This window comes from Plectropomus leopardus, chromosome 3, assembly GCF_026936395.1.
Source record: "Plectropomus leopardus strain MGB_pleo_1.0 chromosome 3, ASM2693639v1, whole genome shotgun sequence".
Classification (NCBI taxonomy): domain Eukaryota; kingdom Metazoa; phylum Chordata; class Actinopteri; order Perciformes; family Serranidae; genus Plectropomus; species Plectropomus leopardus.
In genome coordinates this window covers 37,877,645-37,902,015 of record NC_142178.1, presented here as the reverse complement: position 1 = coordinate 37,902,015, position 24,371 = coordinate 37,877,645, and the positions used below count along the sequence as shown (strand labels likewise).

General features: G+C 40.4%; 2 protein-coding genes across 2 annotated transcripts in view; one reads left to right on the top strand and one right to left on the bottom strand.

Moving 5' to 3' along the window:
* The first annotated feature begins 127 nt into the window (after positions 1-127).
* LOC121965614 (metal transporter CNNM1-like) lies at positions 128-23,271 on the top strand. The gene is made up of 10 exons (XM_088074974.1): positions 128-1,660; positions 11,295-11,438; positions 11,535-11,675; positions 12,684-12,853; positions 12,954-13,044; positions 14,356-14,501; positions 15,817-16,099; positions 17,850-17,954; positions 18,084-18,188; positions 19,266-23,271. The coding sequence occupies exons 1-10, from the start codon at positions 220-222 to the stop codon at positions 19,343-19,345; spliced, it is 2,706 nt and encodes a 901-aa protein (XP_087931100.1). The 5' UTR covers positions 128-219; the 3' UTR covers positions 19,346-23,271.
* LOC121966597 (aspartate aminotransferase, cytoplasmic-like) overlaps positions 3,763-24,371 on the bottom strand; it is a 34,945-nt gene continuing 14,336 nt past the window's right edge. The window contains exon 9 of the mRNA XM_088074978.1: positions 3,763-3,831. Coding sequence (XP_087931104.1) covers positions 3,770-3,831 — 62 coding nt within the window. The 3' untranslated portion in view covers positions 3,763-3,769. The remainder of the gene's footprint in view (positions 3,832-24,371) is intronic.

Genomic DNA, 24,371 nt, shown 5'->3' with positions numbered 1-24,371 from the left:
TGAAGTAATTTTTCATTGAAGTCAGCTCGAGGCTATTATTGGAAAGTTACGTCACGGCACAGCGGAGCGGAGCGCGCATCTCTCCTCGGTGCAGCGGAACATCATAATCAGCGCCGTTAACGGAGATGTGATGCGCCCTCCTTCTCCCACATGGACCGGAACCACGCAGCACCACGTGACCCCGGAGCTCTGGACTGAACGAGCATCTCACACCGCATCATGGCTGCGGAGGATGCGGCCGCGCGGTCCCGACCCGGAGCCGTGCTCTCCCGCGGGGCTCCGCTGTCTCCCTCCCGCCTGCTGCTGCTCTCCCTGTCCGCCTGCTCGCTGCTCCCCGCCCCGGCGCGCGGCTTGCTCGGATTCCGTCCGGAGGAGACCGGAGCGGAGCTGTCCGTGGCGGACGGGGTGCTGAAAGCCACCGAGGGGACCCGCTTCATGCTGCGGGTGTATTACTCCACCTCCCCGCAGAGGCTCAACCGCACCGCGTCGACACGCGCCAACAACGCCGCGCCCTGGATCGCCTTCATCGAGGAGCCGACCCCCGGGAGAGAGGGACAAGTTCACCCGAAGCGGAACATGTGCATGGACAAGAACGCCAGGACGTCCGACATCGAGGTTTTGGGGTCTTTCAAGTCTGCGTCCAGTCAGAACTCGGTGCTGGTGGAGCTGCTGGCGAAGGACCTGCGGAGGGGGGAGAAGATCAAGTACTACTCCATGTGCGCCTTTGACGGGTCCAAATGGGAACACTACCGGACTCGGGACTTCTGGGTGGCCGTGGTGGAGCGCTCGGCGGTCCCGGAGCTGTGGCTGCAGGTGTTAGTGTCCGTCCTGCTGCTCGGGCTGTCAGCTCTGTTCAGCGGGCTGAACCTGAGCCTGCTGGCGCTGGACCCGGTGGAGCTGCAGGTCCTCCAGAACAGCGGCACCGACAAGGAGCAAAACTACGCGCGGAAAATCGAGTCTGTGCGTCGGCACGGAAACTACGTCCTGTGCACTCTGCTGCTCGGCACCGCGATCATCAACGCCTCGCTCGCCGTGTGGATGTGCCAGATTTTGGGCATGACCTGGCTATCCACGGTCATCTGCGCCTTTGGCATCTTCTTCATCGGGGAGATCCTCCCGCACTCGGTGGCGTCGCGTCACGGTTTAGCCATCGCCTCCAAAACCATCTGGGTGACGCGGCTGCTGATGGTGCTCTCCTTCCCCATCTCCTACCCCATCAGCAAACTCCTGGACCTCATCCTCAACCAGGAGATCTCCAACTTTTACACCAGGGAGAAACTCCTGGAGATGCTGCGCGTCACGGACCCGTACCACGACCTGGTCAAAGAGGAGCTCAACATCATCCAGGGCGCGCTGGAGCTGCGCACCAAAACCGTGGAGGACGTCCTGACGCCGCTCACCGACTGCTTCATGCTGGCCTCGGACGTCGTGCTGGACTTCAACACCATGTCGGACATCATGCAGAGCGGATACACGAGGATACCGGTGTTTGAGAACGAGCGGTCCAACATCGTGGACATCCTGTTTGTCAAGGACCTCGCGTTCGTGGACCCGGACGACTGCACCCCGCTGAAGACCATCACCCAGTTCTACAAACACCCGCTGCACTGCGTCTTCAACGACACCAAGCTGGACGCCATGCTGGAGGAGTTCAAGAAAGGTGAGGAGGGCGCGTGAGGGGGTTGTGTGTATCTCACGTGTATTGAAATTATGAACTGCAGAAAATTCAGCAAATTGGTGCTATTTCTTGCAAAAAAAAAACAAAACGTGGATATCAGTGAGCAACTTGGCAAGAAATGTTCAGGAATTGCAAGAAATAAGTAGATTTAGAAACGTTTAGAGAATATAGAGAAAAAAAGAAAAAATGGAAAAACTATATTTATTATTATCATGATAACATATTTGAAATTATTATGCAGGATCATTGTAAATTTTAAGCATCATTTTTTGCTATTTGAAGTGCAAAAAACTTTGAGGCTCAATATCTCAAAGCTGCTCAGAATGCAGCTAAAACCTTATAAATGGCATCATTAAGGTCAAAGAGAAAATTATAAATAAAAAGTATTAATTTACAGCCATGTGGGAATATAACTTAAAGAAAAACTAATTGCAAGTTATTTTTAGATGTTATATTATTGTTTTTATTTGAGGGTGCATGGTGCTTCATCATTCATCTTGAGACCTCATGGGCGTAGATTTTGGGGGGGTGCAGGGGGCACATCCCTGTCAGTTTTAAAACATGCATTTGTGCCCTCGAATATAAACACAAAAGTAGAGGAGCACTTTTATTTTCACAAAATTAAAGATATTTACACCACAAATTGGTGCACAAGAGTGGAGGAGGTTAAGTGTTTGATGCTCCCGAATTTTGCTTCAAATTTTTGAGCGGAGGACCCCCGTACACCCCGTTTACTATCTGTACTGCCCAAATTATGCACCTAAACCTACATGCTTTATCTTTTTGTCTGTTGTCAGTCTGTAATCCACGTGTCAATCTGACACCTCCATCATCAGTTTTTAGGAAAACTGTAGCACTCACAGTTGTGTCAAATTTGCAGAACCAGATAAAAACTAGCAAGATGAATAAAAGCCTTTGTTTTTTAGAAACTCAAAAGGCCTGTTTTTATTCCAGCTTTCCAGTCTCATTTGGTTACCTCTACAAATTTCAAGACATCTTTTCAAATTTTCATCCACTGTAAAAAGGACACTTAAAAAAAAAAGTTAAAAAAAAAATGCATGATGCTTCCAAAGCCAGTTCTTAGTCACGTTAACTAAATTTTGATCTCAATAATGCCCTAAACAGCTGTGAGAAAAATGGAGCAGCCCTTATAGTCAAACCGCTCTTGAATTAACTTGAAATACATTTTCCTTGATTTAAAGTACGGATGCTCAATATGGGGAAAAAAACATGATCATACACTAAACATGTATTTACACCATGTTTATAAAAAAGCAAACAAAAAAAACTTTACATTTTGGAAGAATATGGGAGGACTGGCACTAAAACTTGCAGGCTTAAGTCACTGGATGTGCTGGAAAAATCAGCTGAGCAATGTTCTTTAACGTCTTTCTGCTCCTTTAAAGCTGCTCAGTAGTAAATGGTTAAATACTGTGAATGTGTGTCTAAGAGCTGGAGAAGAGCTTGCAGTCTGCGTAGCTCTCCGCTGCATTAAGAAAAAAGAGGAAAGACCCAGTTTGCAGTGCTGCTGCAGCAGAGATTTGCTCCTGTGAGAAGTCAGCTGGCCTCCAGTTTAAAATGGGTGGGGTGCTCACCGGCCAATCATGGGCCCCGCTGACTGTCACTGCCTTCCTGCATGTTCAGGGACCATGCACAGTCAGCATTTTCTTTTTTTTCTGCTGGGTTTGCAGCGAGGACAGGAAGAGACGGAGGTAAACAGAGAAGGACACCTTGACTGAGGCTGCCTCTGTTTACAGGAGACAACTCGTGTGTTTACATTTGTGCTGATTTTGTAAGCAGTGAAAATCTGGTGTCACCTAAACGTCATTTCTCCAAGATAAGTGTTGCATTTAGCTTGCACACATAGCATTTTTTTTGTTCTAAAAAGCACTGCAATGTCTTTGGAAAGACTTTACAAAGGCAAAGATGTCATTCCAAAATTTCTAGTGCAGGGTATTCAGCAGCCCCGTCGGCAGAACAAAATGTTGCCATTATTTGTTTCTGCAAATCCTGCATATGCTATATTTGTTCATTTCATAAGTATGGTATCAACAGTTCTAAGGTGATGTAGTGAATGAGCTGACCTTGTCATCAAGAGGTGGAGGCGATGGTGGATAGCGGGTCACTTAGGCGAGACGACTTCCTGCAGACCACTGTTTGAGACCAACAAACAACAGAAAAACGATTGTTTAGCGAGTCATTTCTGTATTTCCAGCAGCTTTTTAGGCACCTAACCTGGGAGTATTTTAAGTGACCCATCGCTGTGTGTCCACCGGGGATAGTGTCACTAAAATCGTTTTTTTAATTTTTTTTTATTAAGACAACACTGTTTTTCCCAAGATAATGTCATGAAAAGTGTTTTAATCTTTTTTAATTAATAGACATTTAGAGACACTGCAGTGTTTCCTGCTGAGATAGTGTGATGAATTGCAGTACGTTTTACTAAGACATCACTCTGTTTCCAGCTGGAAGAGTGCCACAAAAAGCAGTTGTTTTCTTATTAAGGCATCACTGTGTTTCCTTCCAAGATAGTGCCATGAAAAGCTGTAGTTTTTTTTTTTTTTTAAATCAATACATCGCTGCATTTTTCTCCAGGGTAGTGCCTTGGATAACAATTGTTTTGTTATCAAGACATTGTTGCTTTTCCTGCCAGGAAAGTGGCATAAAAAGTGTTTTTTTTAATCAACACATCATTGCATTTTCTGCCAGGATAGTGTCATGGGAATTGTTTGTTGTTTGATTTTTTTGGCCAGAGACGTTGCTGTATTTCCAGTGACTTTTTTAGCTACCAAAATACAGGTATTTTAATCCTTAAGACAATCTTTTCTTTCCACAACCAAGTGGTTTCTGTGCCTAAACCTAACCACACGTTAACCACAACATTGCAGAAACATGCAGTTTCATTGTATCTGCTACATAATAGCGGACTAATGTTATTGTCCCGTAACTGAGGTCTGCAGAAACGTACAATGCCAACATTTATTCTGGTGATTGGGTTGCATCCAGCCATCCGGTATGATCTACTCCCGTTTGACTTTTTGACTGTAACTTCTGTGTGTGTGTGTGTGTGTGTGTGTGTGTGTGTGTGTGGAGTATTTTATATGAAGCCAGATGCCGTCAGAGTTGTGGAATGAACACAAACATGATTCCTGTGTCAGTGTGCCACAAAGGCATCTGTGTAAGATAATCTACAGACTGGAGGATTAAAAAAAAAAAAAAGCTTTCCTTCTGTCTGTCTCTCCCTCTCTCTCTGTCTCTCTCTCTCTCTCTCTGTCTCTCTCTCTCTCTCTCTCTCTGTCTCTCTCTCCCTGTCTCTCTCTCTCTCTCTCCTCCCGTGCCTCTTTCTCTCTCTTTAACAACACTTCACTGCAGCAGAAAAAACGCAGGTTCACTCATTCATTTCAATGAGGCCTTTTGCTGCAGTGGACGCTGCCACAGAGAGCTCTGGGGGGAAAAGGGAGGGAGTATATACAGTTGCATCATGTTTTAGCGTTTAGTAAATCAAACTGAACTCCCTAGTTTGTGTTTCTTCTGTTGTAAATGTACTAAAAAGAAAATCACTAAACCCATGCTTGCAGGAGGGGGGGGCTCATTAGCTGCAGTAGAAGACGCCAGTAGAGTTGGATAGAAGACGCAGTATCTGGCAAAAGAAAATATTGCATATTTTCCAGCCAAGAGTCAGTAAAATGCTGATTTGATGACATGTGAAGGCACTGCAGAGGTGTAGCGGAGAGCCTCCCGGTCTGCTGAGACCACAGAGGGAGTCTTTGGCCTGAATGCTAAGCAGTGTGTCTGGCACAAAAGACACCGGCCAAGTAACACCTTTCCCCGCTGTGAAGAACGACAGCAGCGGCATGCTGGTACGAGGAGCCTTTCCAGTGCCAGGGGAGGCTTGGTTCAACAGATGGGAAGCTGAACGGTGAACATTACACACAAATCCTGGATGAGAGTCTGCAAGCTCTCCCAAAAATCTGAAAGTCGAGAAGGAATCTGAAAACAAAAAGAGTTTTACCTTCAAAATTACAGGACGGTTCACCCCGAAAATCAAAAGTACATTTTCCCCTCACCTGTGGTGCTGTGTATCAGTCTTTATAGTTTTGCTGTGAGCTGCAGAGTTTTTGAGATATTTGCCTTCTCTCCAATCTGATGGAACTAGATGGCACTCAGGTTCGGGTGCTCAAATCACCAAAAAAATCCTGCACCGAAGGAAGCGTGCATCTACTCGTGTGCGAGGCTCGCGTGACAGCACGAGATGTAAACAGTGACGGCGTCTTCTAAAGCCAAATGCTTTGAAATGCCAAGCTTAGATCGTTATCATCGTAATCGACGTCCAAATCAGTATTCAAATACTCAGGGTATATTTTAATTTAAAAAAATACTTATTGTTTGCTATTAGCCTTTAAAAAATGAGCTGCTTTACCTTAAGTGGGACTTTACAGACACAGAATAAATTTTGTGATACACTATTGCCCTTTACTGCTATTTTCACACCCCACTACCCCTCATATTCTCCTCCTAAATCCTTCTTCTCTTTCTGTCATTGTCACTGTACAGTCTCCCAGGAGGCAGACCATTAAATATTCAGCATGCTGTATTTCCAGTTCGTCTCCCTGCCATCTGTTCCCTGTATTCGTGGGATTTTTTATTTAACATGTTTTAGCCGATGAGCTCTTCTCCAACACAAGTGCATGTAGATCAAGACACTTGATTAAGTGATCTACTGAGTTCGTCGTTCGAGTCAGTCCACATGTTCGAAGCTCTTGCCAAATGAAAGAGGCGGTTCCTGATATGTGACACATTAGAAATACACAGATAAAGGATGCATTTTGTAGAGGGCACTCTGTGCGAAGCAGCCTGTCTAACTAAGCTTTAGCAAAGCTACATTGTCATTTTTCTGGGGTTCGTTTTCATATAGTTTTTATATAATGACACAACCTAAAAAACTGCTCAGGAGTGGCCCGAGGCACTTGACAAAAAGCTCAAGGTGTCGATTTGCCTCCAAATTCCCCAGATTCCAGTCTGATCGAGCATCAGTGGGACCACAGCTCGCAACCCACAGAGCTCAGAGGATCCACTGCTAGTGGCCTAATAGTGGCTATTTACACATAGTTTCTAGGCCACTTAGTCTGCAAGGTGTCTCAGTTTTGACTCATGCTCCAGCTCCATTTTGTAAAATTCAAGTGCTCACGTAAGGCGGGAATAGATTTTATCGAGGTTTACTTTGGAAAACAAAAAAACACAGCAGGCAAGGTTCTTCCATAATCATATCTCATCTGGTCCACTGCCAACTTGACGTCCTATTCCCATCTCGCATAAAATAGTAAAACACAATCCTACACAATAAAGCACTGTCAAAAACTTCTATCAATTCACACCTACGCTGACTTCTAGTCGCCTTTTAGCACAGCGTCATCCTAAATCCTCTTTTGTCACGAGCACTAAACTGTCTTATGGCACCAGAGCTGAAGTCCATAAATTAGCCTAAAATAATATCATACGTTAAGCAAATAAAAAAATAACTTTAGATTAGTCTACTGCCATGCAGCACTCAAAATATAACAGAAACTGCTGCAAAAACTTGGATATCAAAACCTATATAAGTCATAGACCAATATTAACGTTTTTACGAAGTATAAAATATGTGATTAAGTGGCGTTAAGAGCCTTGGTGCATGACACTTCCTTGAACCCCCTGAGGTTCTGTGTCCACACTTCAACAGGTCCGCCGTGGATCAGACTTGGTTCTGACCTGTTGAGGCGTGGTCACAGGGTCTCTGGGGGCATCAGGGCGTTGGCGGCAGGCCCTTGGAGTCCTGTGGGTTGCGAGGTGCGGTACCAGCACTTTCCACAGATGCTTAATTGAATTGGGATCTGGGGAATTTGGAGGCCAGGTCGAGGCACTGAGCTCTTTTTTGTGTTCTGCCGGCCATTTCTGAGCCGTTTCTGTGATGTGGTGTTGCACATTTTCCTGCTGGAGGGGCCGCTGCCATGAGGGGATTTGGGTCGGTGGTGCACAACAGGTGGCATCCACATGAAAGCCAGGATCCAACATCGCATTAAACGAGATGATCACTCACTTCACCTCAGTGGCTTCGAGTTGTGGCTGATGGGTGTCTAGGACTCACAAGCAAACTGGATTTTGTACTTTTTTTTTAACGATGCTTACTGGACACCCGCAACATGATCATTTAATCGTCAAATGTGTCAGGCTGAATTTATAAAAAAAACGTTTTTTCTTGCATGCCTCCACAGTGAGCAAAGAATCCAAACACTAAGGATAGTCTTGATGATTTGGTGTAAAAGGAGACCACATTAAAACAACAGCAAAACTATATCAAAACATCCGTTTACAACTCTAACACAACTCGATCAGTATATTCCAAATCTCCTTTATCCAGGCGTAGACTCAGTACTTCCCAAACACATGCATTTTCACTAAAAACTGACCTCTACCTCCGTAAACGGGCAGCACACCTGGACAAGATACTCATATCTGCCTGAAAAAATAGCTGGTTTTGTTGGTCTCTAATGGAGGTCTGCAGCTCGAGACGAGTCTCGCCTGGTGTCACATCATCCATCATCTGCAGCTCACATACGTGTAACCAAAACTTTCGCCAATTTAGAAACCGGAGGATCAAACACAGAAATGTAACCAACACGTTCCGGATGTTAAATATGTCACTTCCAGTTGTCAAATGGTTAATAACTTTGAGGCAGCTTTAGGGGGGAAATTGGGGAAATTACAGAAAGTTGGGACATTAAAGAAATAGTGAAAGGACTATAATGTGTGAGGAAGACACTGACGGAGAAATAAAACAGAGATTTTGTTCCTAAAAATGCAGATTTGAGCGAGAGAGAAAACATAATAACACATTAGCTGCAAACACTCTCCTCTTTTCAGTCCATTTTGTATGTAAGGCTGACCCATTTAGCTGAATGCAGCTCTGCCAGAATTGTGTGCATTTGTGTGTGTGTGTGTGTGTGTGTGTGTGTGTGTGTGTGTGTGTGTGTGTGTGTGTGTGTGTGTGTGTGTGAAAGAGAGGTAGTATTTGGCAGGCAGAGAGTGTAGAAGCAGGGAGAGAAATTTGATTTGGAGCCAGACTGTCGAGGAGGAGCTACAAACAAGGATCCTCTCTGTTTTCTGCATGTGTATATTTACTGTATGAGTGTGTGTGTGTGTGTGTGTGTGTGTGTGTGTGTGTGTGTGTGTTTCTGTATATTTGTGCAGACTGACAGTAAAGTTGTGAATTATGCAGCGAGTGTCACCACAAACGACTGCTGCTGTCTGCAGTGCGGTGTCTCTCGTCAGCTGGTAAGATGCACGTTGGCATCGGGACAAACAAACAACGACAAAACTCTTCAGCTCCGACCGCTGATCCTCCCACCTTGAATTAACCCTTTGAAACCTGGACTGACATCAGCCTTCTTGTGCAGCATTCAGACAGCTTTCACAAGCATTTAAATCTTTGAAACTGGAGCAAATCGGTCTGATTTTGTTCAAATAGTTTGGAAACAGGGTAAGAGACACCCTGCAAATTGCAAGAAATAAGAAAGATAAGAAATGACCTAAAAATTAAGGGAAAAAATGTTTTAAAAAGATAATTTTCTTTAGAAAATTACTTGAATGGAAAAATGTCCAGAAAAATATATTTTTCTTATAGTTATTATATTTATAAATTGACCTCTCCCAGTTCAAATCACTTATCAAAACCCACCTGTTTAAAACTGCTTTTACTGTCTAAAAAATGTCATAAGAATTTTAATGTTGTGTGTATTTTAATGTACTCAATTTTATGATCTTTCATGACTTTTGTAAAGTGTCTGAGCTTCTTGAAAAGTGCTCTATAAATAAAATTATTATTATTATTAATTTATTTTTAAAAATATTTTTTATTTTTTACATTATTTTTTAATTGATTTATTTTATTTGTCTGTTTTATATAGATTTGTAGGTTATTTTCTCGTAACGTTTTAACAATTTCTTGCAGATTTTAGGTAGTTCCTTGATTAACTGCTCTTTTGGGTAATTGTTCTCGTTAAGCTGAACACAATTTGTTCAAGTTTCAGAAGATTAAATCCTATTTGCGTCTTATTTCCTCCTCCTGTAAAAATCTGCCCCTGTACAACTTTTTCACCCAGCGGTGCGCGGATTATTAATTACTCCATTTCTCTTTGGAAACGCCCCAAGATTTTACCTCCAGAAACAGCCACTCATCATGCCGGAGGTAAACACACAGTGGCGTCTCTGGAGTGTATTGCTGTGATGGATCGTGTTTTTGTTTCGTATCAAATCCTCCCCGCTGTTACACCCACTCCATTCAGCTCCTGCTGCTCCACTTACTGAGCATCAGACTGCAGAGCTCCCACTCACTGTGAGTCATGCGTGCATGTGAGAGGAGACAGCATTACTCAAATCTAATCTCAAGAATAAAGTAGAAAATCATATTCATCTGACAGTATGCAGCCATTGTGGCGAGCAGCTGCCTCCTGCTCTCCAGCTTGTATCATCAGTCAGAGAAAACATGTTATTGGTGATTTATTGGGTTTCTGAGATGATAAACTAATTGATTAATAACAAATCAGTACTGCCAAGACTTTATAGCAACTAATTGCAGCACATTTCATTTTTTAAAATGTTTTTAAATGTCTGAAAAACTGAATAAATCATAAATTTTTGCTTGGAAGAAAACTTGACAGATAAAAAAACCCTGCCCCTGAGACAAAGGGCCCCTGGGTGCAGATGTGCAAAGGGGCCTCACCACCGCTCCTCAGAGCTCATGCACATTTTTACTAATACATTTCCATGACTTTGAGCGAATTTTAAAGACCATACATTCTCTGAAACAACCATCGATACTCCTTAGCGGTTCTTTTTTATTACTATATAATAGCTTTTTCAATCACAATATTATTTTTAAAAATTATGAATTCAGAGCAGGATTAGAGTGGAATATTTAAATATAATTTAATTTATTTATTCAAATATAATTTAGGCATGTCAAATATTTTTAAGCACTGGGGAGGAAAGTGAAACACTGCAGAGATATGAGTGTTCAGAAACCTTTTTTTTACAGGTTTGGAAGTTTGGAAGTTTTGGAAGTTTCCAGCACCTTGCCAAACTTAGCTGGGTTAAGCAGTGGTCATCTTGCATTTAGCACTGGAGAGACACATTATCTATTTATTGTGGGCTTTAGAGGAGGGCGTACACATTTTAAAAGCTGTTTTTTGTTTATGGTTTTTTTGGGCCTTTTTTAAATTTTGGAAATTTTAAAGAAAAATGTTGGTGTTTTTTTTCTGTAAAACTTGGTGATATTTAAGTTGGAAAAATTGTGAGTTAATTTATTTTTTTAAAAAATGTGGGTTTTTTAAAAAAAAAAAAAAGTTTGTTTTTTTAAAGAAAAAAATTGGGAGATTTTCTTTCTTTTTTTGTGATTTTTTTAAGGAAAAAGTTTGGCCTTCATTTTTTTTTAGTTTACATTTTTTTGGCATAACAGTGTGAAATTTCCGCCTTATAGAGCCCGTGTAAAAGGGGCTTTTGTTACTTTTGTCTGGATCTGTAAAATGCATTTTGCATTAAACGTTTTACTGATTCAGGACTCCTTCTTCCCTCCATCCAGGGAAGTCACACCTCGCCATCGTGCAGCGGGTGAACAATGAGGGCGAGGGCGACCCTTTCTACGAGGTGATGGGCATCGTCACCCTCGAGGACGTCATCGAGGAAATCATCAAGTCTGAGATCCTCGATGAAACCGACCTCTACAGTATGTATGCAGAATATCTGGCAGTTTACGCAGAAAGAGCTCAGTGATTTTAAATACACTCCCTCTGTGTGTGTCGGTGTGTGTCCGCCCTTTCAGCTGATAATCGTACCAAGCGCCGCGTTTCTCACCACGAGCGGAAGCAGCAGGACTTCTCCATCTTCAAACTGTCAGAAAATGAGATGAAAGTGAATATTTCCCCTCAGCTTCTGCTGGCGACGCACCGCTTCCTGTCTACAGGTAACAGCCAATCAGCTCGCAGCTGCTCTCTAAAGTTTGAGGAACAAACATCCTCGCGGCGCCAGGAAGGAGAAATCCAAACTGAATTTTCTCCACGTCTTTAATGACAAGAAATGTGCTTTAGACATAATGTCTGAGTTTAATGTGATTATAGAGAGTTAGAGAATGAAAATATTTCCACGTGGAGTCGACGATCCTTCATGTCTGATGCATCCTCACAAGTCTTTTGGAAATCTCAAGCGAGTTTAGTTTACATCCGACAAGCCCTGAAATACGAATTTGGGCTTCATATCCCTTCCTTTTATGAGATTCTTCATGAAAACAAGGATGTTAATGGAGAAGCTTGGCTAAAAAAAGGGTCTTAAGATATTAAAGCAGAAATGGATTCAGAATTGCAGACTGAGTTGAATTATTATTATTATTTTTTTTTACTGTTGTTATTTTATATGTTAGTTTTTATTTTTAACTTAAACTGTTATTATTATTGAATTAATTATATTATATATTTATTATTAATTATGAATATGGACCACCTTTGTTATCCACTTATTCAATTTTTTTTATTTGAGCACAAAATAATAAAAAATGAGTTGTTTTTTTATCATTTTGGTTTTTGAAAAGAATATCAGAAAAACAAGTCATTTGTTAGTTAGTTTTATTTTGAAAAACGGATGATACACGGATCGCTTGTCGCAGCAAACAGGGCGGCCTCCGTGGACGAGGACCCTGTCTCTAAGTAGATATAAACAGCTGATTTTTAAGGTAATGAAAACATTTCTTTTCAGGCGATTATACACTAAATAAAACATAATTCTTTTATTTCATTTCTGATTATATACCCCCTGAAATCCCGCAAACTGGACCTTTAATATAAAAATGCTCAGAGTGGTGATGAACTTTTTTCCATAAATAGATTCTCACAAATGTATGTACGAGGAAATGGCTGTGAAAAGTCTTGTCGCTTGTTTATAACCTCATCAGAGCATTTTGTCATGTCTCCTCTCTCAGAGGTGGAGCCCTTCAAACCAGCTCACATCTCAGAGAAGATCTTACTGAGGCTGATCAAACACCCCAGCGTGGTTCAGGAACTCAAGTTTGACGAGAAGAACAAGCGAGCGCCGCAGCACTTCCTGTTCCAGCGCAACAAACCGGTGGACTACTTCATCCTGGTCCTGCAGGTATTCCTGCTTTGATACTGCAAGAAATACTGCAAAAAGAAACCCTTCATAAACCTACTGAAACGGCGTCAGCTCATGTGGTGTTTGCGTGGTTCTTTAGGGTCGAGTTGAGGTGGAGTTCGGCAAAGAGGCGCTAAAGTTTGAGAATGGAGCTTTTTCTTATTTTGGGGTTCCTTCCATCATGCCAACAGGTACACACACACACACACACACACACACACACACACACACACACACACACACACACACACACACACACACACACACACTGTTGTGTTGATATTCGTATGAGACCCAAAACAAACTGGTCCTAAACATCCAGAACGAATCGGCGTCACTTTGAATCAGCTATTTTTGAGTTATGACAACTTAAATGAAATTACGTACTACAAGCGCATCACATTGAAACAGGGGAATTAGCTTGTCCTCTACAATCGAAGGAATTTTTAAGTAATGCTTATTTAATAATTGATGGTGAAACTAAAGTTTTAATAAGAAAATGTCCTTTGTGTCGTGGTTGTTTGGCCTGCAGGTGCATAACAGAGTCTTCACCGTCTAAATGTTACGTGGTCAGAGGAGGGGACTTAAAATCCTGAACTGAAGGTGGAGAAAAGTTAAATTATCAAGCCAGTTTCATTAGGTTGCTACAACTTTAATTTTTTAAAAAAAAATAAATTAACACAGAAATTTGGGTTTAAATTGCACACAAAATTAAGTTGAGGTGATTATCAACATTATTATGTCAACATAACTCATCAAAAATATGTTTGCAGCTTAAAATGTTTATCTTAATCAATACATTTTCATTTTTATCCTGCAGCAATGCATTCAGTTAGGTGCTGGTGAATTACTTTTTAGAGTAAACCTATTGTCTATTTTAATCTTCACCCGAAACTGAAAAATTACACCTAATCAAACACCTAAAGTGACAGAAAGTCCAAAAACTGCCATTTTTAAAGTTCATAGTGGCTCTCACGAGTATTTAAGTGAAGACGGACACAAAGCTTGAGTTAGCCAACAGACATAGAAAAGCACACAAATCAAATCATTTGATTTGTAAAGTGCTTTTTAATCTAACTGTACACAGATACCCACTAGATTCATTTACAAAGTAACAGTGGCATGAAATAAAAGAACTGGTATGATCTATAAACTGTCAGATAGATTACTGGTTATGAAGGAAAACCTGCGTCTGGCTGCACAGTGAACCTGAACACAGTGTGTGTTTTGTAAATGTGCACTTTAGGAGTGAAAAACCTGATATAGCAGTAATAGCAGCACTCAGGCTCTCCAGAAATCCTCCGTCATGGAGTTTAAATCACCCTGAATGGCTTGAAATATGTGAACATTTCAAAGTCATTTAGCTGTCATATTATAAATGCAGCATTCACCGAGTGGAGTGGCTTAAATTGAATGGAAGCTTTCAGCTGCGAAGCTTGAGCCCACCGTCTTATTCATGTCTTTAAAAGGGCTTAATAAAGTTTCTTTTTTTTCTCCTGTAGTCCACAGATCCCCCTCTCGAAGCAGTGGTTTGGACCGCTCTGAGTCCATGCTGTACGGAGGAAGCATGGGCCAGCTGAACGGAGGGGGGAACGTCTACCTGCCAGACTACTCCGTCAGACAGCTCACACATCTACAAATCATCAAGGTAACACCGGAGCGTCGTGCAACTCAAAAACACTGAGTTTTCAACCTTTAAGACACCGTAATATAAGAGGGGAGAGAAATTCCACCGAGTGTTGGGCCGATGCAGAAGTTTTCAAACCAGTTAGATGTTAAGCCAAACACTGGATCGGGCTGGTTTACAAAATTTTAAACAGGTGTCCCACATTATTCAGCGACGGTTATTTACCTCAGCAGAAACTTTCTGCTTTCTCCTTCCAGCCAGCTGACACTGTGTTTAGTTTTTTGTGGTGAAAAAAGTAGATTTTCTGAATCATCTTCATGAAACAGCTGGTGTCTGTCCACTGCAGCGCTTTCAAAGCGAGCATCAGATATGAATAGAAACATTGCGCCCGACGAAAGTTCAGCTCACAACAGCACCATATGTAGTGGGTTTACCCGTGTTTGAAAAAAGGGAGAGGATAACTCTGTGTCTCTTCTTCTCACCCCAAAAAGTAAACAAACACAGTGTGTGCCACTCTCACCCTTCCCCCCCGCTGAAATTTGATTTTTCTTATGTTGACGACGCAGGTCGCTTTGGCTCAGTAGTAAATTACACATAACACTAGCTGCTCCATTAGTACATTTACAAACTTGATATTGAATTAATGACACTGTAATATTGTTTATTACTAATACAATCTGAGTTGGATGTACCACTGCAATAGGCTACTTTTGAAATTGCCAAAAAGGGACATAATGACATGCAACAGAGGGAGTTGATATTTTTAAAAGCAAACTCAAGACCTACCTTTTTAATTTGGTATTTATTGAACTCTACCTATTTATTTATTTATTTATTTATTCATTTATATATTTAAGTCTGTTTTACTGTTTCACAAAATGGTATATCATTTTATTATTTTAAACATTTTTATCTATTATTATACACTGTGCTCTTATCCCTTGATTTACCTTTTATCTACTATTTATTTTATTTCTTCTCATTATTATTATTATAATTATTATCTTTTTATCTAAAGATTATATTCTGCTTCTGGTGTTTCCTCACTTTCTCAGTTCTCAGTTTCAATGAGTACTCTTATTTTAGTGCTTTGATTAATTATAAAGTCTTGCTTGTGTGTGTGTGTGTGTGTGTGTGTGTGTGTGTGTGTGTGTGTGTGTGTAAAGTCTGATTGATTAATTGATTGATTGATGTCAGTTCAGCCGGTCTGCATAAATCAAACTGCTTTAAGCTGGTACGCCAGCACTGCAAACTGGAAATCGACCCAACTCTACTTTCACCCTAACCTCCTTTCAGCCTGTATTAATACCCACAATCCTCTGCTCCTGTTTTTCAGATCACCCGGAGCCACTACCAGAACGCTGTCACAGCCACCCGCATGGACAGCTCTCCTCAGACGCCTGATGCCGACGCCCGCCTGGCAGAAGGCAACACCCCGACCCCGGAGCCCCCAACCGCAGAGCACGGCGCCACGCTGATGCCCCCCGAGCACACCACCACCACCACCCTCATGCCCCCACCCAGGGAGCCCGGCCGGCCCAGCTCAGCCCGGACCCGAGGACAGCAATCCAGCGTCCCTCACAGCACGTCAGTGCTGAATGAAAAGAACCGCATCGTCCGTGAGTATCATCGACTCCACAGACAGACAGGAAATGACAATCCTGACGCAGTTTCAGGCAGAAATAAATGAGGAGCGCTGCGATCCATCAGACGCAGACAAACAACTCTGGTTCCCTGAAATGAGTTTCTGCAAATTCATTAGGGCGAAATATTCTGAATGAATTGAGTTCAGTGACCTCATCCAGACTGCAAAGAGACGCAGCAGAGGAGCGATAACAGACTGACGGAGGGACGACTGAATGTGAAGGAGATGATAAAAAACACAAAAAAGAGACAGGAGGCTTGTTTGTGCTTGTTAGCAGATCCAACTTCTGCCGGCTGGTCCTCATTTCTGAGAGTGGTCAGTGTTTCATTATGGGCAAAGTTACATTTTAATGGGTTTTAGAGTCACAAAAAGCATGAACTGCTGAGATTTACCGGATATTATATGCACTTTATCTGCCTGCACGCTGTCTCCAACCAATAAATCTTTTCAGTCCACTCCTGCCCTGCTTTGCAGACACGTAGATAAATTTATATTTTATAGTCACCCATAGATGGATTACTGAACACGTTTAATGCAGCACAAAAATGCAAAATGTTACTCAAATTAACACAAACCGACCAGGAAGAGACACAAAAAGACCACAAAGAGATGCCAAATATCCCAAAACACACAGCACTACTCAGAAAAAAACCCCACAAAATTAACTATAAGAGAGACAAAATAACTACAAAATGGGGCAAAACAATCAAAAGAGACACAAAATGACAACACAAAGCTACAAAACTACAAAAAGAGAATTTAAACTACCCACAAAAAACACACAAAAATACCTTTAAGAGACAAAAATGACGACACAAAGGGGCAAAACAACCAAAATGTGACACGAAATGACAACAAGGAGCCACAAAAAGACCAAAAAAGCCTTACAGCTACCTGAACCCAGACAAAATTACCTTTAAGAGACACAAAATGACTTCAAAAGGATTTTCACGGCTGCGTTTCTTTTACTGCAGAACAGAACTTGAGTCATAATCTTCCTCTGAATGCACCACCGGGACGAAGGCAATAAACATGAATATTGATGCATCGCTGAAACTTAATTACTTTGTTCAAAAAGCACTGCGCCAAATGATGCCTCTAGAGGAACAGTGTGTGTGTGTGTGTGTGTGTGTGTGTGTGTGTGTGTGTGTGAAAGTGTGTGTGTGTGTGTGTGTGTGTGTGTGTGTGTGTGTGTGTGTTGACCATTAACAGTGATTATAGCTGAGGATTATTTTATTATTTTGCTGGTTACAGATATTACAGTCAGACAGTGTGAGGGAAGGCCACAGCAAATAAAGCAAAATTCACCTGCAAAAATAAACAATTTAGGAGTTAACCTAAATATAATCTATAAATATTTTTACATCATTCTGTTGTATTCATGTTGTACCCAATGATGGAAGTGTCACAGTGGTAAAGAACGGCTTTTGTGCCGTCAAGTTATAAGAGGATATATCAGTGTAGATTTCTTAGATTTTAAACGTGTTTATATGGTTACAAATAGAGTATTTTTATGGAAGAAGAAGTTCAAGGAAAAAGTTAGATTTTGTGGGCAACATAAGAGACATTTTACAAAGAGACAGTGAAGCCATTGGCAACCAGCTTAAAGTCTCTCGTGATCCTCGGGGTGGGAGACAGACTTTAAAAAGTCACTTTAGGGTTTAAAACAAAAGCATCGCCTTTATTTTAAAGCACGCGTGCGTTTATGTGTGTTTCTGCTGCAGGAAGCAAGTCTGACGGGCAGAAGAGTCCCAGCGATTCAGTGTTTCTCAGGATGGATGAGATTCCCTACATCCGAGAGGACAGACCTGAGACCGACGCACACACTGGTAGGACATGTTTTTAAAGGGACAGTTCATCACAAAATTCTAAAAGAATATATAATTTACCAAACATGCAGGACTTTAATGTCTCCTCCAACAAAAACCAAAGCTGTTCATCATCTCTCTCTCTCTCAGACATGGCCTCTGTTCCCATAGAAACGGACACGTCTCCTTTCATCAGCAGCCTGTCCCTGAGCGGCTCAGAGGAAACACTGGGCAAGAAACTCCTGCTCAAACTCAGTCAGTCTCCACACACACACACACACACACACACACACACACACACACACACACACACACACACACACACACACACACACACACACACACACACACACACACACAAAACACTCATTCACCAGCCTTTTTTGGTGCCTCTTTCTCTCCCTACTTTGCTTTGATTAACATGCAAACTCAACACACTCTCACAATGACAGCTTCCCTCCAAAACCTGCCTCCCACTTAAACATACATCAGTGATTTGGACTCGCCTGCTTTATATTCTGCAGAAGTTTCTTAAAGGGCCATTCCAGTGTTTTTTTATAGACTTAAGAGATGTCACTACAATTTGGAAAGCATAGTTTATAAGCCATAAACTATATATAGAGATTAACCCTTAGGGCACACTTTAATATTACACACACTCGTATCGCTCTGTGCACAATTAAAAAAAAAAATCAAGCTTTAAGAAATATCATGCATTAGCATTAAATGATTTATTATAATAATATATTATACATTAAATAATCAAAGTTATTTTCTGCTTTCACTTTTATAACCTGCATCAGTCCTAATCATAAATATCAAATATTCATTAATTTTCAGAATTTTAACCCTTTAAATGCCAGTTTTTTTTGTGTGTGTTTTGTGTTATATATATATATATATATATATATATATATATATATGTATAAATTTTAAAAAAAAATTATCCTTTTAAATGCTAGGTTTTTGTAATGACGCCATCATGTTTTAGGATATAAAAAACACAAAAGGTGTGAAAAAAAGGTGGAAAATAGTAAAAATGACCAATTCCAAGGCAAAAGCCCAAAATAACACAGAGAAATAACACAGTGCATGTTTTTATGTTGAATGGACTGCATTGGAGCTTTTTTGCACTTAACAGTGCCAATGTAACAATTTAGTTTCCAAAATGTATTTTAGACTTATTGTAGGAACTGAGCTGGAAATTCCAAGCTTAAACAAAAGTACACAATCTCGCCAAAATTCACGCCATATGCATTAACACCAGCCAAAATTATCAAAAAAAATAAAAAGCCCTGAAGGTTAAACTGTCATTTTATCTCGTCTCCTCAGGCCACAAGAAGAGGAAAAAATCCCGAGAGGGAGAAAAGACACCAGAGGACATCTCAGAGCAGCCGCTGGTGAAAACCTAGCAGAGTGAGACGGACCTGAACTCTCCATCATCTGATGGTTCCTTAAAGTTGTTTGTAAAGACGATGTGGTTAGATATCAGAGTTTTATCTGAAAACACACACACACACACACACACACACACACACACACACACACAACTGCAGGAAACTATCAAGTGGGCCCGTCACCAGGAATGTACTGAACACACGGATGGAAGAAATCATTTCATCCAAAACAAACGGGGGACGCAGCTTTGGCAATATGCATCAGACTGTAGCTTCTCATCCTCACAAGTTTTTCACGCCGATGCTTGTATATAAAGGAATGACTGTGAATGTAAAATGTTTGTAGTAAAAATAATAGTTTTTATACTCTGTATACCCTCCTCTCCAGTGGAGCTCATAACAGGAATGGGATGGAAGACACCAAAGATGTTGCTGTTTTTTTGTATATATCGCTCCAAACTGCAGCGGGGACATCTCAGCAGGACAGAAGGAAACTGGCTGCTTTGTGTTCAGGCTTTTAATTTGAAAGGGTGCTTGATTATTGCTTGCTAATTATAGATCTATAGTCTAACATGTTGGTGTAGAAACATATTATTCTTTTTTTGTGTGCCTTTTTTCAATCTGTGAACTGTAATTCATTTCCCTTTCCAAGATGCACAACTAAGCCAAGTACATAATGGCCAGAAGTATATGGACACTCTTGTGTTTCTCTGGTTTAAGCACAATATTTCCAGTGGACAGAAGTGTTAACCCTTTGACAAGTGGTTTGACATTCTGTGCTGTGTTTAGATGTCTTGCACAAGCATCAAAAGCCCCGAAACCTGAGAAAATTGTTTTTCTTTATTTTGAAAACAAGGAGGAACAAAGGCAATGTGGCCAAAAATGTGCCATGAACTGAGGAGGAAGAAAAAGGTAAAGAAGTGCTGGGACAATGATCCGAAAATTAGCTGGACGGGATTTTGTATTATCAAAAAAAAAGGGAAAATGTCAAAAATATATATATTCTTATCATTAAAGAAGATATGTTATTATTATTATTATTATCATTATCATTATCATCATTATTATTGTTGTTGTTGTTGTTGTTGTTGTTGTTGTTGTTGTTGTTATCTTTTTTTAATCTATTTTATCTTTTATATTTTTTAAGAATCTTTTTTAATCTTTTATCGTTTTGGGGGGCGGGGGGTATTTCTTGTTAAGTTGCTTATTGCCTTTCCCCTTTCATCCCTTTTGAGAGAAATCAAATCAATTTTCTCAGGTTTCAAAGGGTTAATGCAATGGTATACAATGATATTTTAGATATTAGTTAAACTTTGCATCAGTGTTTTTTGTATTTTAGTGTCAAGAGTTCAAAAACAGTTTAAACAGCTGCTCTGCATCATCTCAGATTATTATTGTTCAAACAGCTGATCTGAAGTCGCTGGCGTATTGTGCACCTCATTATTTTGTTATTTGTCTCCAATTGCTCTTGTATAGTTTCTATTTTTATTCTATTCTTATTAACCCCTCAAAGGAGGCTATGTTTTCTGTTTCGATTGTTTGTCAGCAAGATTATCGAAAAAAACAACTTCTCAAATTTTAAAGAAACATGGTGGAAGGGTGCAGCATGGGTGTCTGCAGGTCCTTAAAAAGTCTTCAATTCAATCAATTTTATAAATATTAGAATATTAAAATACTATTACATTTGAATTTGTGAGGTCTTTATTTTCACAAATATTTCACTTATCCATCTTTTAATTTTTTTGTCAAAATGAGTTCATCCCGTAAAAGTCCGCATTTCTGGTGTTAAAAAGCTTGTGCTTTTTACTTTATACTTGTATTTAATGTACATAAATCTGACTCACTAACAAACATATTTCTACATAAAATCCACCAATGCGATATACTACCTAGCTTCATACTTGTTTGCAATACTTTAATACTTTAATAAAAGATTATGTGTCCAAAAATTTGTCTTAAATTTGGTTAAAAATCACCTTGAAAAGGTCTTTAAAATAATTATATTTAAGTGTCTGACACCTGTCGACACCCTGCAGGAGCCAAGGAAGAACCCATTACATTTTGGAGAGGATCTGAATCACCAGGTGGATGCACAAATTACTTTTCTCTTGCAAAATAATTGTGAGATGGTGCATTTAGCCTTGGCGGAGGTCTGCATGCTCCGAGGGCCCTTCTAGTTTTAGGTCATGCACCGCTTGTTATTTATTTGTAACTTTCTATATTTCTCTGTATTTCTTTCTTTCCTTGTACCGCTGCCAAAACAGAATTTAGCCGCTGGGGATTAATAAAGGTGTATCTCGTCCTATCATGTCTTAAGAACGATATAACTTTTTTTGTGCTGCTTTCAGATGTATTTTACAAGTATTTAATTTTTGAAAACTGTAGCGACATCTTTCAAAAACATGAGGACAAGGGCAATTTGGAAAATTGTTTGTTTTCTTTATTTTAACTTTCTTTATCTTTTCTTAATCTTTTTTCTCTCTCTTTTTAGACTAATTTTCAGGACTTTTCACTTTTCTTGCTAATCTTTGGGTATTTATTCTTTCTTTGCTAATTACCTTCTTCCCATGTTTTTGAAAGAAATTTTGCTCAGGTTTGCTTCAGTTTGACTTCTCATTCTTTCTTTTTGTTGTTGTTGTTGTTTTTTGCTGCATTTCTAAACCGCCACCCACTTTTCTCTCATTAGGAAACACACCCTATAGTCACCACTAAATCTGAATTAAGAAATATTCACTTTTTTGCTCCAAACACAGGTAGAGATATCCGAAAACTAATAAAGAAATACCTGCTTTTGTTGCTATAAACACAACCAAACAAGTCCAAAACTGTCGCTATAAACACAGCTGTAAATATCCAAAATTCTTTAAAAAAAATACCTGCTTTTGTCGCCATAAACAAAACTTGAAATGTCCCCAACTCTTGTTACTACTACCTTTTGTTGCTACAAATACAGCTGGAAATTTCTTGATGCATCATTAAAAATTATCCGCTTTTGCAGCTGCAAACAGCTGGAAATGTCCCAGACTCTTGTAAATGCATCTGAACTACATCAGTTTAGAAACATTGATACAGATGTATCTGTGGTTTGCAGAAATGTAGAGAAAAAGTAGAAAAATCAAAGAACAAATGCATTTAGATCGCTGATGATCCTGTAAGATGTTATAGTCTGGCGTCTCATGACCATTAATTTTTCACACTAATCGAATATAATGTAATATCAGGCTCTTTGTTACAGGAAACATTTTCAGACTACGCAGTTTGGAGGTTTGCGCATTGAATGATTTTGGATAAAACTACTGAGCACTGACTTTTTGCAACCCATAATCCTCCAGTTTTTTCCCTGTCTGTCCCTGAAGCTGCAGCGCTCTGGACTTTTTGTTTGTCTGCATGGTGTAAGGGGACGGGATGGACGGGCGTGGCTCCATCTGACTGAGTTTGCAGGCTCAGATTTGTGGCACTGCAGCACAGAGGAGCCGGAGGAGCCGGAGGAGCAGGAGGAGCAGGAGGAGCAGGAGGAGCAGGAGGAGCAGGAGGAGGAAAACAGGGAAAGCAGAGTGAGGTCTGACAGATGAAGAGCTGTTTATGGACTTTTAATGCAGTCAGAATATTCAGCATAATTTAGGATTCTGCCTCGACTAATCTGCTGCATCGCTTGGATAATTTGATTTTAGAGGGTCACCTGCATTTAAGAGCATGCGTTTTGTTCATTTGAACCCTTTAACACCTTAGCCATAGGTTTCTATTGCTGTACCTTTCACTGCATTTTAGCCCCTGAACCTTGATTTCTTGCTAATTTTGAGCCATTTGTCATGAAGTTGCTTGCTGCCATCTGATGCTTTTATAAGAAACCAAGCTCATTTTCTGAGGTTTCAAAGGGTTAAAGGTCTCAAAATGTTCCACAACTCAAAGAGAGGAAAAGTTCCTTTGGGAAAAATGCAAAATATTGTCAATAGCTGCGGCTCTGAGCAGCGTCTCCTGATAGTATTGGCTCTGAAACGACTCTGGATCCACGGCAGCCTGTGGAGGATGAGACAGAAGGAGGGGAGCTCTCCAACTCTGCTCATTGGCTAATGTACGAGGGGAGAGGGGGGTGAGGGGGTGAGGGGGGAGAGGGGGAAGCATCCCTCCTGGGTGCTATATATCAAACCTGCTGAGTCACTTTGCTGCAATGGAGCGCCGGCCGCAGCCAATCAGCAGCATCCTTTGAGGTCAAAGACGGACAATAACTGATTCTGCTGCAGGACTTTGTTGATTCGATTGGCGGTTTGACGAACACGTTTTCGGGCTGCAGATATAATTGATATGTGTTTTTAAAGGGACAGTTCACCCTAAAATCAAGAAGGCACATTTCTTCTTTAGTGTCATTTATGAGTTTGGATTATTTTAGTGTCAGTTGCAGAGTTGGGGATGTCTGCCTTCTCTCCAGTATATTGGAACTAGATGGCACTTAGTCCTTTGAGACATAAACAAATTGGCTCAATTTCTTTCAAAAATAGGGGAAGAAGTAAATGAGCAATTTATGGAGAAATTACCCCCCCGAAAAACAAGAAATTGTTAAAATAAAAAATAAAGTACAAGAAAATTACCTTAAAATTAGCACAAAAAAAGGAAATTACCTGAAAAAAAGTGTTTAAATAGTATTTTTTTTCTGTGAAATATGTAATTGTAGTCATTATATATAGAATTATAGCTTAGTCCCAAGCTTTATTTAAAATATTTTTCTAAATCCACTAATTTCTTGAAATTTGTAATACTGAAAAATGGCAACTTGGTAAGTTGCCATTTTTCAGTATTTTTCAGTATCAGCGCAGATCCCTGTTTAGACAATACTCACGATAGATAGATAGATAGATAGATGGATAGATAGATAGATAGATAGATAGATAGATAGTTAGATAGATAGATAGGGTGAACATGTAAAAAACATCACCCTTAAGTGCCTTAACTGTAAGTATTTTTCTTATCTTGCTTAATGAATGAAAATTTCATACACTGAAAAGCATTATATTTCACGTCTCCATCTGCTGGTGAGTCATCACAA

Coding starts and splice junctions, on each gene's coding strand:
- LOC121965614 (XM_088074974.1), top strand. CDS start 220: ATGGCTGCGGAGGATGCGGCCGCGCGGTCCCGACCCGGAGCCGTGCTC. Junction 1,661..11,294: donor GCTGGAGGAGTTCAAGAAAG/GTGAGGAGGGCG, acceptor CCCTCCATCCAG/GGAAGTCACACCTCGCCATC. Junction 16,100..17,849: donor TGAAAAGAACCGCATCGTCC/GTGAGTATCATC, acceptor TTTCTGCTGCAG/GAAGCAAGTCTGACGGGCAG.